This window comes from Pongo abelii, chromosome 1 (assembly GCF_028885655.2).
Source record: "Pongo abelii isolate AG06213 chromosome 1, NHGRI_mPonAbe1-v2.0_pri, whole genome shotgun sequence".
In the NCBI taxonomy this organism is placed as follows: Eukaryota; Metazoa; Chordata; class Mammalia; order Primates; family Hominidae; genus Pongo; species Pongo abelii.
In genome coordinates, this window is record NC_071985.2 from 52,737,638 (window position 1) to 52,754,347 (window position 16,710).

At 35.4% G+C, this 16,710-nt stretch overlaps 1 protein-coding gene across 2 annotated transcripts in view; it reads right to left on the reverse strand.

Annotated features, from left to right (window-relative positions):
- LOC100451648 (complement factor H-related protein 4) overlaps positions 1-16,710 on the reverse strand; it is a 76,367-nt gene that overhangs the window by 16,248 nt on the left and 43,409 nt on the right. Inside the window, exons 3-6 of one of the 2 annotated variants that reach the window (XM_002809670.3) lie at positions 7,298-7,495; positions 4,876-5,058; positions 3,115-3,291; positions 2,646-2,828 (exon numbers count right to left, since the gene is read on the reverse strand). In XM_002809670.3, the coding sequence (XP_002809716.1) occupies positions 2,646-2,828; positions 3,115-3,291; positions 4,876-5,058; positions 7,298-7,495 (741 nt within the window). The remainder of the gene's footprint in view (positions 1-2,645; positions 2,829-3,114; positions 3,292-4,875; positions 5,059-7,297; positions 7,496-16,710) is intronic. The other variant, XM_009239759.2, reaches the window with a different exon arrangement.

Below are 16,710 nucleotides of genomic sequence, written 5' to 3' on the forward strand. Positions count from 1 at the left end.
CGAAATTTCGCTCTGTCTCCCAGGCTGTAGTGCAGTGGTGCGATCTCTGCTCACTGTGACCTCCATCTCCCAGGTTCAAGTGATTCTCCTGCCTCAGTCTCCCGAGTAGCTGGCACTATGGGCACACACCACCACACCCGTCTAATTTTTGTAATTTTAGTAGACACAAGAGTTTTACCATATTGATCAGGCTGGTCTCAAACTCCTGACCTCAGGTGATCCACTTACTTTGGCTTCCCAAACTGCTGGGATTACAGGTGTGAGCCACCGCGCCCGGCTGGTTTTCTTTTAGATTTTTTTTTTAATTTTATAATTATCTTTAAGTTCCTTGGATACATGTGTAGGATGTGCAGGTTTGTTACATAGGTAATTGTGTGGCATGGTGGTTTGCTCCACCTATCAACCCATACCCTAGGTATTAAGCCCAATTCTTCCATGGCAAGCTTTTCATTTTTGATGATATCATTCACTCCTCTTCTCTCCTTTTGATGCAAGTATTCTGCACTCAAGTTTAGCCCTTATTAACATTAGTATTTCTTTAGAAATTTCCCCAAATCATATTTTAATCCATCTTTCAAGCACTTACTTAAATAAATTTCTTAACATAGTACATATCACTTTTGAAATCCAAAAATTTTTAAGATCTCTTCAATACATTCAGGGGCTGTTTGCAATTCAAAAATAAGTATTATTTGAGCACTACATACTTCTCCAAACATATTTTTCAAAAGTTTCTAAAGTTTTCTGCTGTTCTGGAACGTTTTCCTTATTACTTTAATATGCCATATGTATATGTAATATTTTTCATAAGGTTGCCTTTTTCCCTAGAATTTGCTGCTTGAATGCTCTTTTCTTCTTTAGATTTTAAGACTGAAAGTCTTGCTTGTATCATGGAACTGATCTTATATCTTCAGATAATTATAATCCTTTCCTGTTCTTGATTATGAGAAGAGGTAATGCTTTTGCTGTGAAACCCATCTTAGGAGTGTCCATCTCTGCAGTCAATCAAATTTAAGACCCAGAATTTATCTCTGAAACCTAACACTTAATTTTTCCTATGAAATCATGTTTGAGGATACTTGTAAACTATTTTGATTTGAGGATACTAATTTTCCTCTGCAGTCTTGCCACTTGCATGGTTTGGAGCCCAGACTTACACATGATCATCTACAGAAGTGGATGCATAAATAGGGACAATAAGATTTAGCCCCTCATAGGATCAGCCAAAATATCAGCATCATCAGTCAATATAAAAGGTAAAAGGTAGCATAGCATCAAAATAAAAGAAATGAGTCATATCACAGAAAAGAACTGCTTGTATCATCCTGTACTTAGGAACTTGAGCATTTGAAAAACTCGTGAGTTTGCAGTTTAAGAGCTGTGACAGGAATAAGTTATCTGATATGTGCAAGACCTGATGGGTGTCTCAGTTCTCTACCTCATAGGCTAGTAGAAATTTGTGGCAAACTTTCTTTTAGGTTTTCTTTTTGTTGCCATAATTATTTTGGCTCATATTTTTTGAATTGTGTTGCTTCAAGTTCATAGGATTTGTGGGACAAAATTCTAAGAGTATACCTATATTACAGACTTGAGGAGTTTTTAGTGTAGTCATTTTCATTCTGGGACGAGGGGAGAGGAGATGAAACAGGAAGCATTGAGATTTGGAAATGGCTGAAGTTTCTGTTAATTTCTTTCTTTCTTGCTAGAAATACTGGTAAAGTGTAAGAAAAAAACAATAATCAGAGAAAGAACTTCTCAGTGTTAACTAGCTATGTGCTCTATCAGGAAGCATTTCAGCTTTTCAAGTAGGATTTTAGTTAATAGTGCATGGTTTTTATTATACTTTAAGTTCGGGGTACATGTGCAGAACGTGCAGTTTTTTTACATAGGAATACATGTGCCATGGTGGTTTGCTGCACCCATCAACCCATCACCTACATTAGGTGTTTCTCTTAATGCTGTCCCCCCACCAGCTCCCCATCCTGTGACAGACCCTGGTGTGTGATGTTCCCCTTCCTGAGTCCACCTGTTCTCCTTGTTCAGTTCCCACATATGAGTGAGAACATGTGGTGCTAGGTTTTCTGTTCTTGTGATAGTTTGCTGAGAAGGATGGTTTCCAGCTTCCTCCATGTCACTTTTGACATGGACATGAACGCATCCATTTTTATGGCTGCATAGTATTCCATGGTGTACATGTGCCACATTTTTCTTTATCTAGTCTATCATTTGGGCCTGGACATTTGGGTTGGTTCCACATCCATGGTTTTTAAAACAGTGTTTTCAAAACTCTTTGAAAACTATTTACCTAAGTATTAATAATGTGAAAATGGTTATTGATGTTAAGGTGAGATGCTATATTTCATATGTGTGCAATAAATGGATATCATTCTTGAAGACTCATTGTGTCCATTAACAAATTGAGGTCTCTGAACATTCCTGTTTTAAAAAGGAAACTTTGTCATTGTTTACATGAAATTTTCCAAGCTTATACACTTATATATTAAGATCTGAAAGGCAAACATTCAGCAGAATAGCTGTTTGTGAACACAGTTCTAGGGTAATAACCCATAAAAATTTTAGTATAAATAAACAAGGATCAAAGTTATTACTGTAATTTTCTCAGATCCAGAATATTAAGAACTTACATACGCATCTTGGTGGTTCTGACCATGCTCCATTACTACATGTTACATATTTAGAACCCTGAAGTTCATAGTAGGACTGGCACTGGTACTCGACTCTTGACCATGGCAGATACACTTTTTGCGGGAAGGATGTGGTGTCTCCATTGCTAATAGGTGGAGGAGGCCCACACTTTTCTGAAGAATCTGAAAAAAAATACTTTATTATTGGGGAAAAATCAACAGTTTTATTGGAAACTTTCTGAATAAAGCTTTTTATGTACTCTTAAATGTATCTTATTTGATTTCTTAGGAAGACATTTGTATTTTCAACCTTGTTTTTTTTTAAGTTTCAAGGTAATTCACACTCAAATGAGGACTACATGTATATGTACATATATGTATTCATACACGTATGTGTACATATACATATGTATGTTTCTATTTGTTTAATTAATTCTAGTAAAAAGAAATACTTGAATAAAATACTTACTATAGCATGTTGGCAAATGGGACCAGCCATCTTCACCACACACTATGGAACCTGTGATGTTTCCATAACTGCTTTCATATCCATCATAGCATTCATAGTCCAATGTGTCATGGAGCTTAAACCACATGCCATTACTCTTGGCTCTGGAATTCTCAAAAACAGGCATATCACAAAGTTCTGAAACAAAATAAAATTGAGGATTGCTTTTCTATGCCATATGATGTACAACTGAACTAAGAAAGTCCCATTGTAAGGATAAAATTTACCAATCAGTGTGTGCTAATAAATTGAGTACTATTAAAAATAGTCTGACAATCAGTGTTTTTTTTTGTGCTGTAACAATTAATTACAAGAGAAAAATAAATTTCCCTATAATGATCCTTCTCATTATTCAAACCCTATGAAAAACATATTAAGACTATTTAGTCAGATCTATTTTTATTTGTGAACACCTCATTGGCTGTTATTACAGTCTACCTTTATCACTATAAGGTATTATTTTAAAGAAGATAAAATTTTGTGAATTTAAAAGTTAATGTACATATTTCTTTATCAGTTTACTGACAGTAAGGGTTCATAAGTTGGATTAAAATTATATTCATTGGATATACGTTCTATAAAAATTTTAAAGCATCCTCTTTTATTTTACATATCTTATATTACATCATTTATCAAAACTGGTCAAATCGGATTAAAGTATACAGCTTTGTCTTTTGCAGAGCCCATGATAAGCATAGAAATTGAAAACAGTATTCTAGAAATGTACGAATTGATATTTTATAGCTCCCAAATCCCAGAGTAACTTTGAGGTATTCACTTTCTAAGTGTAGCATTTTCTTTTTTCTCACTTAGATTAATATTTTTGAGATTCATCCATGTTCAATTACATATCAGTAGTCCTTTCCATTTCGTCTCATGGCTAAAAATAGTTGAATTGTACCCTTGAAAATGAAGTGGATTTTGCAGTATGTAAATTATATATCAATATGTGTGTTAAAAATACATTAAACAATTTATCTTTACAAATCTTTGTGAATGTCTAAAGAGGAAAGACAAAAAAGATCAACTTTTGCCACTGCAAGATTTCCATTGTTCATTATGCAATCTCTTTATTAATAAGTAATTACAAGTTGGGAATGTTTTAGAGAACTTTAGTTGTAAGGAACCCATTGCCAAGTATGAGGTTTGTAAACATTCAGCCCACCCACTTACCCTTTTTCTTTACTTGTTTTCTCTGTACTAGACAATAAGCTGGAAATAATTTTTTGAGTTGGTTCTCCTCAGTTGCATCACTGATACAAATTATTAAGGTCTCATTCTCCTGATGCTAGCAGAAACTCAGAATTAAGCACTCATCCCTTCCCCGACATGTACATCTTTTCTGAGTGTGAGCAAGGAATACAATACAAGCAGTTGATAATTTTGAAATACAAAGAAAGGGAAAAGAACAAAGTTTTTATTGACAACTAATACATTGTGCTGATATTCCCATGCAGCTCCCTAACTAGTCTGTACCTGATGGGATTGCTTTTACGTAAAGGCAAATTGAATTGAGAGAGATGGAATGATCATCTTCCCAAGTAGCCATTACTCTAAAAAGGCAAAAAAGACTTAGTCTGGCACAGAATGTTAAATGATGTTAGAAGTATTTATATCTCTTTACTCCTAAAAGTGTTTTCCATATTTTTAGGTAAAACACTATCATCTTAAAGGGAGGAACAAAGTTGACAGAAACTGAGTGGGAATATGTAAATAACTTACTAATGCAAATTGGTTGTGCTGACCATCCATTTTGCAGACATGTAATTGATCCTGAAGAATTTCCATCTGCTGTTGCATATCCTGGTTTACAATTATATTGTGTTTCTTTATTTAAAATATAAACAGAGGAAGATTCAGAAATAAATCCATTTTCAATTTCTATATCTGATTTTGAGCATGTTCCTAAAATAGAAAAAGTAGAGAAAAAATAAATATTTGTTGAATAATTCTTTTATAGAAGTGAACAAGTAAAAACATGGCAATATGGTGAAACAATGAAACATTTGTTAATGAATTGAAAACAGCAAAACTGGAAGTTTCCTAGGCATCCATGAATTTTGAAAGAAAATGTTGAAAACACAGGGAAGGGCAGAATAAAAGCAAAGAATCCTTGAGACTGTCAACAGAGCTCTGGCAGGCCTTGAGGAATGCAGATCTAGCAGACTCTCAATTCCCTATAATTTTTTGGAAGAGTTTCTGGCTACTTGCAATAACCCGAATCTTTTTGGTGCTGTTAAGAGGTCTTAGACCTCATTTAGTCAAATGCCATTTCCCAGGCAAAGATACGGTACACACTGCTACCATAGGCAAGAAAGTAATTTTGTAAATCCTTTGTCTCCAAGAATTTGAAATGGTTGTCATCTTAAGTGGGTGCTTAAACCCATATAGACGTGGTGTTTGAGAGGCATGTGGAAATGTAAGCAGAAAAAAGAAAGCAAAGGAGATAGCAAAAATAAGTTCTAATATATTAGTAATGTGTATGTTCTTTATATATTAGTAATGTATGTGTTCTGTACATTACTAATGGGTATATGTATAAGGTAGTAATTATTTTAGTAATGTGTATGTTCTAAGATTTTAGTAATGTATATGTTCTTTTCTAATTAGTAATTAGAAAACAAATGTAAATGGACCAATTTTACTATCTGAAAGAAAAGGAAGTCATGTTAAAGATGATACATATTTATAATATAGCATTTGTCATAATCAGGAGTTTTCTGATCTGTTCTTACCTACTTTCCTATTAATCTCCTCCAGCCTCTAAACTGCAGTGTTCACTTTCTCTTGTAAACAATTTTATTTTCAATTCCTATAAAGTGTTTGACACACAGCAATATTTATTAGGCGGATTAATGATAGAGTTGGTGCCTATGGCAGGAGAAAAAGGGACTTTTCTTTCAGAGGCTTAGGCCTATTGTTGAGGACAGTTGCTCCTACAAAGGGGTAAGAAGATTCCCATTGTCTTTCATCTCAATTTTATCATAATATTCATATGGTTTCTATAATGGAATGTTTGGTAAATTGCAAGCAATACACACAAACAACTTTCAGAGATCCCTTTACGTAAAAAGTAAAAGTCAGCTATAACTGAAGATGAGCCTTAATTTAAAGCAACAGAGCACTAACTATGAAAATAGATATCATATAATTGTGAGAGATGTGGCAGTGACCTTTGGGCAAGCATTATATTTATTTTTTAATTAATGCTATAATTTTATAATCTACTTAAATCAACGCATTTAGCATGATTTCAATATAAATACTGAAGCAGTGTTAGTCTGTAGTCTATTTATTTTGTGCTAGTCATGATTTATATTTCTATTTTTACTTGACTATTAAGTGACAGAATCCACTCATTATCCAGAAATTATAAATGTATTCAGACACATTTGGAACTGAAAACTAGCTAGGATTCTATTTAAAAATAAGAAAGACATATATTCAGCTTGAGAGTTGATATACAAAATTTTCCAGTTAAAGGTCTAGATCTTAGACAGTTAAGGACATACTGGGGTCTCAAACAAGTGGACTAACTGCCACGAATGCATCTGGGAGGAGGAGACCATTCATCCTCTGTACATGGAACTGTGGTCTGCACATTTGAAAGACCATAGCCAGGATATCCTCAACTTTTACAGATTGACCCTGTAAATATGTTCTTTCGTATTTTGTGTTATGTCCATTCTCCAATTAACTGAGAATACATTGTCTTAAAAACCATAAAATGATTAAAAAGTAAATTAGAAACACGAATTTGATCAAAATAGTATATTAAAATAATTTTTAGAATATTTAAGTAAGACTGCATCAATACACAAAAATAATGTATAACTGAAGGAAAACTAAAGCTACTACTAAATGTTTGTACAAAAAAGTCAGTATTCAATGTTACTTATCTTTAGTTTGTATGATAAAATATGTTTAAATTATATAGGTATTCTCATAAAGTTCCTATATTTATTTCTCATGTGATTTTCATGAAGATCTCATAACAGAAAAGATCTAGTTTGGTCTTTTTGCTTGAACAACTCTTCCCTTGGTACCATTTCTGTCATATAAGAAAACGTAATCATTTGTTTGCTCTTCTCTCTCCATTCTTTGCAAGTTTTATGCACATATTGTTGTAAAGAGGTTTGCTTACTGAGGCACGGGACTGTTGGCGACCACCCGTCTTGTGTGCAATTAATGTAATCCCAGTAACTTCCTGAAGGAGTCACAAAATTTTGGTCACAGTAATAGGAGTAAGATTTTCCTGCAGCTACTGGAAAGTATGGTCTACGCAAACTCTCATAATATAGACCTCCATGTTGAATTTCTGGAAAATCACAAGGTTTCGCTTCTTGTAATAAAAAACAAAAAACAGTATAAGTAATGTTTCTCTATAACAGATAATCATATAACAGATGACATTTTTGATCAATAAATTATATTCTCTTCTTAGCATAATGAATTAGGGGTTTTAGGGCAAGAAAAGTTACAGAAATCCAATGAGCTAGATATGTGAAGAGCTGTTTGCTAATGGAGATTGAAGAAAACTGTGCAGACCTATTTAATGTACTCTCCATGAGTACACATATCCTAGCCCTGGTTGATTGGTGAGCTTCCTGGTTGAGAGATGAAGGCACTTATTTTACCATTCAGCTCATTCTTTTTCTTTCTGTTCCATCCCATCAGAAATCAGAGCCCTGCCTGTTCTTCTCGGACCAACTCTGTAGTGGGAGATAGTAGTTTTTTGAGGATTTTAAAAAATTGTCTGGAATGTAAAAACTACAGAGAAACATAGGAATTTCTCATTGATCACATCACACAACAAAATAATATTGCTAATTCATGTCTCAAACCAGTTATTAAGACAAGATTTCTATTCTTTATTTAACCAGGAAAATGAACTAGGAATATTTCTTAATATCTAAATATCTAAGAGTGTAATAAGCATTTTTATTGATTTTTAATTTTGATTAGAAAATAAGATGTTTTTAATGTTTTATATACAATATTTTTAGCACACTATAATTACAGTTTATTGAGGAATTTGTGTATATTGAATATTTGACATATATGTTTAAGCACTATGTTATTATAAGGCTTATACTTGATATTTCCAAAAAAGTTTCCATTTCCATGGGATGATTCAGAGATAATTTACTACTTGTAACACCAGAAGAGTATTCATTTTTTCTATGAAATATGATCATTGTTCAAGAAACCTTACACTACACATTATAAAAAATTCCAACATATGCACCACACACAAACGCACAATATTGTTTATTATCTCCATTATTCTTTAGTCCACTGGTTTATTGTCTTTCTTTCTTATTTTTTCATTAGCGAGATTTTCAGGCAGTTTCTACAGTCTTGTTATGTGGATTATAAATGTTGAATTCTTGCATCTCTTAAGTATCTTCATTGAAAAGATATGTGAGTAACTTCTCTAGGTATAGATTCTTGGCCTACAGTCCATATTTCTCTTCACCATTTTTTTTTTTTGCCACATTTTTGAAACTTCCAATGTGGAAGTTCAAATATTCATCCAGTTTCATTGATTATAAATAGTATTTTAACTACTCTGATTTTAGGGTATAAATCCTCAGCTGTGCTGCTTTTGAAGCTTAGCTCAAGACTTCTTTCCCCTATTGCAATAGTCAAGTAAAATCTGTCTTGTCATATTTAACAAGTGTCAGATGAATAATTTGTCTTTAACACATCTTGCGTTCATCAATCTATTTCTTTTTGTTTGATTAGAAAAATTTTTCAAGCGGTTTCCACAGATTAGTTATGCCGATTATAACTTTGAATCCTTGCATGTTGTAAATGTCTTTAACAAAGACCTGGGAACAATAACTTGTCTTTGTATAGTTTCTTGGCCTATATCCATATCTCTCATTGTTGATAGATTTTGCCCCCCATTTTTTGAACTTCCAAAGTTGAGCTTAAAATGCCTCATTTAGTTTCATTCCTTCTATGTTACATTCTGTTGTTTCCCCCTGACCACTGTTTGGAGATTTGTATTATTTTCTCTTTACCTTTGAACTTTGCAAATTTCATCATGATACATTATGATACATCAACATAGATCATTTAACACTAATTCCACCTTGGACAAGCTTGAGTCTTTGGATTTGCAGGAAGTGAGCCTTAAAAAACTCAATTAAAATTTCCATTAAATGGTAGAGCAGAGATTTAAACTTTAGTTTTCTGATTTCAGAACAAGTATAGTTATCTATCTCATGATGGTGTTTCATAGAATGTAAAATACATAGTCTGCTGAGATTTCTTTTCAAAAAATCAAAAAGGAAGTATAATTAAAAGTAGCTATCATTATCATTAATACCACAAGCTTGAGCCACTTCATGACTTTTCTTTTTTACTGAGCAAATTTGAACCACTTTTATCTTTTTCACATGGTAGTTCTCTAAAGCAAAAAAAAAAAAAAAAAAAAAAAAAAAAAAAAAAAAAAAAAATTCCACCTATGATCTGATTGGCACTGAAGTCAGCAGAACTTAGAGCAGCCTCATTCTATTTCTTAATCTTCTACCAATGTAAATTGTAGACCCACAAGCAGTTATGATGGTTCTATCACAATGTTAACTCAAACTGACCTTAATATTGATTAAAATACTCACTGATTTTTATAGTGGTTGCTAATCTGTTTGTACTAGTACAGCTGATTCCTTTGACCCAAGACCAGGATCTTACAGTTACCGCTACTAAATTTAATTTTTTTAGATTTAGCTTTGCACATAGGATTCTTCTGGAATTATGAATCTATACTAATGCAGATTCACTATCACCATCTGCTGTAGCATTTCATTTGTGAATTTATACTGCATTTCTCCTAAACCTTTAAACTATGGGCAGACACAAAAGAGTAATGAAACCTGAGAATAAAACGCTGTATCTGATAATCAGGTAAAACATATTTAATAAAACTACAAACTACTTGATAAATCATCAAACCAGTCAATTTCTCCATCTTTTCCACACAAATTTCAGAAGGTCACTTGCGAAATACTTTTGCGGAAAACCAGATATAGCTGGGATTCAGTTGGTCCAGAAGCATTTGGGCTGATCTAGCATTTTCATACGCCAACTATAGAATAGTTATTTATTTTCCTTATAGTTTTTATGCACAATGCAGTTGGTTTCACAGTTACAATAGCTACTTCTCTTAAGAACTCATGCTTTTGACAATTCATCTGGGTTTGGGCACGATCATCCGAATACCTTGGGAGGCCAAGGTGGGAGGACTGCTTGAGGCCAGGAGTTTGAGATCAGCCTAGGCATTATAGCAAGACCTTGTGTCTACAAAATAAAAATAAAAAATTAACTGGGCATGGTGGCACACGCCTATATTCCCAGATGCTTAGGAGGATGCAGTGGGAAGATCATTTGAGCCAAGGAGGTCAAGGTTGCAGCGACGTATACTGTGCTGTTGCACTCCAGCCTGGGCAACAGAGGAAGACCTGTTTTAAAAAGAAGAGAAAAGAACATTTTTCTGTCATGGACTATCCACTTTAAGTATGGTCACCATTACAATGCACTGCAAGATAGAAAAAAAAAGAATATTTTTGTAGAGCCAGAAAAAATCTTGAAAAAGGCAAAGGAACCATCATAGAAATAAAACACCCTATTGACGTGAGAGACATTTTGCTACATTTGATGATTTGTGGAAATTCCACAATTCCACAGTTCCTCAAAATAGTGGAGCCTAATTCTCCTCCATTTGTTGTGTGCTGGACTTAGTGACTCATTTCTGAAGAATAAATATGACTCAGGTGAGAGTGTGTGACTAGGTGATAAATGACATGAAGCCTTCCTCCTCCTCCTCACTCTCTCTCTCTTGAATCTTCAGCTCTGGAGAAATTTAGTTGCCATTTCAGCAACCTGTGGAGGGGACAATGTGGTAAGGTACTGGGGCCTCCTACCAAAATCTGTGTGAGTGAGCCATGTTGGAAGCAGATCCTGCAGCCCAGCCAAGTTGTCAGGTCACTGCAGCCCAGGCCAACATCCTTGACAACTACACAGGAGAGCATCTGACACAGAACTAAACAGCAAAGTCACTCCCAAATGCCTGACCCACAAAATCTGTGAGAAAATAAAGGTTTATTGTTTTAAGCAAATATGTTGTTAGCAAAATATGTTACACAACCATACATAACTAATATACTAGGCTTTAGAGGGTACTAGTCCCACCCAGTGTATTATTTTGGACATTGGAAGAATAGAGAAATATCTATTCATATACACACATCCATCTGTGTAATTCTGAGTAGCAAACATTAAAGAGAATTTTCGTTTACAATAATTGTTTTAAATTTTGCTTAGAATTATCTACTTTGGAAAGCAAAGACTTCTCAAAACTCCATATACTAAAATATTGAAATTTATTGTTTCCCCTTTTTTTGTGTTTAAGAGAGAGTAATTTCAGATTTTAAATGTAAGTCAGTATATGGACTGGAACTTACTGCTACATCCTGGAGCAGGTAGGTACCCACCCACTACTAGTGCATTTGCCCTGTTTCCCTGGGTTGTGGGATAAAAGCCATCTATACACTCACATATGATTAAATCTTCAATTCTGTGTTTTGTCTTTTCAGGTGTGTAGACACCATTTTGACTATAAGGAGGATTACATTTTTTTTTTCTGAAAAGAAAACGGCTGTGTGGACTATGTAGAAATCACTACCCATTAAAATAAAGTACATTCTTGCTAGAAACACAGTAAAAATGCAAATAAGGAAGGCCTGAGTAAGGACTTACCAGTGTTAACCATCCATGTATTCTACACAGAAGTCTTTCAGCTTTTCTCCTTGAGTACACATATCTTAGCTCTGGTTGATTTAGTGAGAGTCTTTGATACGGAAAGGAGGCAGGCAAATACTGGGTAGAAGAGGGCGGTTCCCTGTCAAAGGCCCCACCCCAACCCTAAATGAGGACAGGCATGTCTGTTTTCCTGTCCAAAATGTTGCCTTTTGGCCCTCCGTGCTCCTCATCCAGCCCCCATATAAACCCAACACCTTAGCGGGCACACATAGGCGGCTGAACATCAAGACCAATCACAGCGGAACAAAGCGGCAGAGAAAGAGAGAAGAGGAGGGATGTCAGCATGCCGAGGGAAATGAGTTCCGCTAGGGGAGGTCGGAGAAAGATATGGCCGCTGGGTGGCCCAACTCCAGGGGAAGACCACCTTCCCACTCCATCCCCCACTTCAGGCTCCCTGTCCAACTTGCTGAGAACCACCTCCATCACTCAATAAAACCTTGCAGTCATCCTTTGAGCCCGCATGTGATCCAATTCTTTAGGACCACTGGGCAAGAGCTCAGGATACAGAAGGCTGTCACACTAGCCCCAGGCTCTTGAGATAAGGCAGAGGTTCCATTGAGCGGATTAACACACAAGCCGTCTGCAGACAGCAAATCTGAGTTTTGTAACACACGTCCACTTGGGCTTCTGTAGTCACAGACACCTACTCTAGACGCTGCCGTGGGGCCAGAGCTCAAAAGCACTCATGCGGGCCTCTGCACCTGCCCATCTGCAAGCTGCCCCTAGGGGTTTGAGCTGCGGGGCGACAAAGCAGGTGACACCCCTCTCGCACGTCCTGCGAGGGGAATCAGGGAACTCTCCCATTTCATCTTGATTGAAAGACAAAGGTGCTTTCACCAGTTCAGTCCTTTTCTTTTTTTCTTTCTGTTCCCTTCCATCAGAATTCAGAGCCCTGCCTTTTCTTCTCAGAACAAGTCAATGGAGGGAGCTAGTAGTGTTTTTGTTTGATACCTAATGCAAATGATGAGTGCAGCAAACCAACACAGCATATTTATACATATGTAACAAACCTGCACGTTGTGCACGTGTACCCTAGAACTTAAAGTATAATAATAATAACAAAAAAGTTGAAATTCATTAGCTTGTTATTCTATTTACTGAAAGCAATCTAAGAAATACAGAAAAAGAAATCTGGGAAGATGGCGGAGGAGGAAACACCTGGAATCTGACTACTCACCTTTACAGTTGCATGGCCAGAATTTGTCTGATTGTACTATTTTTGGAGTCTATTGAAGGCCTACAACTTCTAGGGATGACTTAGATCGTAAGTTGCACTCACATTCAGTCAATTTTAGCTCCTAGCACAGTGTCATATATTCATACCGCGCTCCTTAGCCACATGGCAGGCAGCTGTATGTGTATTTATGGAGCAACCTGCACATAGCAGCGGGGAGCCAGAGTGTCTAAAACAACTCGATTCTTCAAATATTTGAGATTTGTGCTCTGATTGCTGGGTTCTTTGATCACAGAGATGCAGACAGAAAGATAGGCGGCCATTGTTTTTCGGCTTTCTCCATTGTTGCAAGCCCCCCCCCCGCTTGGCTGATGTGAATTTGTCCAAGGGGAGATACACTAGGATATTCCAAAGCAACCGCATGAATAGGGAAAATTAGAAAATGACTATGAACACTTAGCAAAAAGTGCAGGCTTGGAAAACACTGGAGACAACCTAAAGTCTATACTACAGGCTAATTCTTGACACAGACATAGCCTACTATAGTCAGACAAAAACAATAAATGAAAACGATGCAGGAAGCCCCTCAACAAACATGTAGAAGGAGAAGAATCTGATTCCCATTGTTACCCATTATTAGATTAAAATGTTCAGTTTTCAACAAAAAGAATATTTTGGCAGCCAGACACTAAACACTAGGATATTCCAAAGCAACCGCATGAATAGGGAAAATTAGAAAATGACTATGAACACTTAGCAAAAAGTGCAGGCTCGGAAAACACTGGAGACAACCTAAAGTCTATACTACAGGCTAATTCGTGACACAGACATAGCCTACAACATTCAGACAAAAACAATAAATGAAAACAATGCAGGAAGCCCCTCAACAAACATGTAGAAGGAGGAGAACCTGATTCCAGTTGTTACCCATTATTAGATTAAAATGTTCAGTTTTCAACAAAAAAAAATTATGTCATACAAAGAAATAGGAAAGTATGGCCTATTAAAAGAAAAAAAATAAACTGAAAGTTTCCCTGAAAAAGCTCTGATGGTAGGTCTATTAGACAGAAACTTTAAAATAACTGTATTAAAGATACTGAAAGAAGTAAAGGAAGATGTGAAGAAAGAAAATGATGTATGATCAAAATGGAAATATGAATAAAAGGATAGAAAGCCTGAAAAGGAACCAAAAAGAAATTCTGAAGGCACAAAGTACAATAATTAAAAGGAAAAGAATCAAAAAAAAAAAAAGATTCAGAGGCATAGTAGAGCAAGCAGATAAAAGAATTAACAATTTTAGAAAAACCAAAATTATTGAATCTGAATAACAGAAAAAGAGATTAAAGTATAAAGTGAAAAGAATCTAAGGGACATGGGACACCAGGAAGCAGACCAACATACACAAAGTGGATTTCAGAAGGAGAAGAGAAAGATGAATAGAGAATGTTTGAAGAAATAATGGCATTAATAGAGACCCTCAATAAGTTTAATGAACTTAATGAGATTAACTCAAAGAGATAGATATCAAGACACATTATAATCAAACTTTAATTTCATTAAGTTATTTAATTTGTAGTGATAGGGTCTTGCTCTGTCACCCAGGGAGCAGTGCAGTGGTATGATCATAGCTCACTGCAATCTCAAATTCCTAGTCTAAAGCAATCCTCCTGCCTCAGTCTCTTGAATAGTAAGGACTACAGGCATGCTCTACTATATCAGGCTAAGTTTTTTACTTTAATATAATTTTTTTTGACAGGGTCATGCTCTGGCACCCAGGCCGGAATGCAGTGATGTGATCACACCTCACTGTAGCCTCGACCTCCTGGGCTCAAGTGATCCTTCCACTTCAGTCTCTTGAGTAGCTGGGACTACAGATGCATTTCACCATACCTGAATAATTTGTTGTTGTTGTTGTTGTTTTTAGAGACAGGGTTTTGCCATGCTTGCCAGGCTGGCCTCAAACTTCTGGCCTCAAGCAACTCTTCCCATTCAGCCTGCCAAAGTGCTGGCGTTACAGGAATTAGCCACTATACTTGGTCATAATCAAATTTTTAAATAGCAAAGACACAGAGAGAATCTTGTATGCAGCAAGAGAGAAGCAATTTCTCACAGGTAAGTATTTCTTAGTCAGATTATTAGCAGATTTCTCATCAGAAGTTTATAGGCCAGAAGGCATTGGGCCAATATGTGCAAAATGCTAAAAGAAAAAAACCGTCTTTCAACTAAGAATCCCATATCTGTCAAAAGTGTCCTTCAAAAGTGAAGGAGAAATTAATTCATTCCCAGATAAACAAAAGCTGAGGGAGTTTGAGACCACTAGACTTGCCTTTCAAGAAATGTCTAATAGAGTCCTGAAGGGTAAAGTGGAATAATACTAGACAGTAACTGGACATTGCAGGAAGAAATAATGACCTCAATAAAGGTAAATACATGGGCAATTTAAAAAGGCTAGCATTATGGTAACAATGGTTTTTGTCTCCATTTTTTGTTTTTCTATATGATTTAAGAGACCAGTGAAGTTTAGAAAAACAATTATTAACCTAAAAGCTTTTATTGTTGTAACTCTGGTTTATAACTCCATATTTCATTTTCTACTTAATTTAAGAAACCAATGCATTTAAATGAATTATTAAGTTTTGGGCACATGATGTGTAAAGATGAAATTCTGTGACATTAACAACTGAAAAGGGGGGATGGAGCACTTTTTCTGTATTAGCAAAGTTAAGCAGGTGCAATTTAACTGAGAGTGTTGTAATATATAATAGGTGTAAATGAGAGTTAATATTCAGCTTTGGAGGAATTTTAAGAAGCCATTGGAGAAATTTTTATGTTATCTTCCCAGCTGTTAAGAGTTATCATGGAAGCACATAGAGAGATTAGGTCTGTGTCACCTGAGTCTTAGAATTCATGTAATAAACAAAATTACCTTCTAAGCTACATTGAAAACAAAGTGTGAACAAGACGTAAACTTCAGTTTATTAAGCTACTGAGATTTGGGAATACAATTATTCCCAAATAACAGGCAAATCTGCTTCTTGTGTTGGTAAACCTTTTACATCTGAAGATAAACAATGGTATTCCACATACCATCAGCCAAACATAAATCTAATGTGGGTTATCATTTTCTTGCGTTCATTAACCTCTTTCTAACATATTTTCTTAACAATGCTTATAAGTGAAGATCACTCAATTGTGTAGTGAAATATATTTTCCAAGAACTGCTTGTGAGCTACAGTCAAAAATTAAAAGAAAAATAAATTATAAAATCAACTCAAAATATAATTGCAGTTTTTAAAATAGAGTATAATTAAAACAAAGTTTGTATGTGTAATTTTGAATCATACCACTTAAAATGTGGAGGGCTCAGAAGAGATCACTCTTCTACCACCACCCCCCATCCCAGCAACATATGGCAATATCTGTAAAGGTCACCCTTTTAGAAAGTCACTCGACCTCTGAATCGATGTTGGATAATACTGTTACCTGCTTCACTGACTGTGACAGTCCTCATCAAAAGCTAACTTGCTCCCCTTCGTAAGTGTTTTGAAATATCT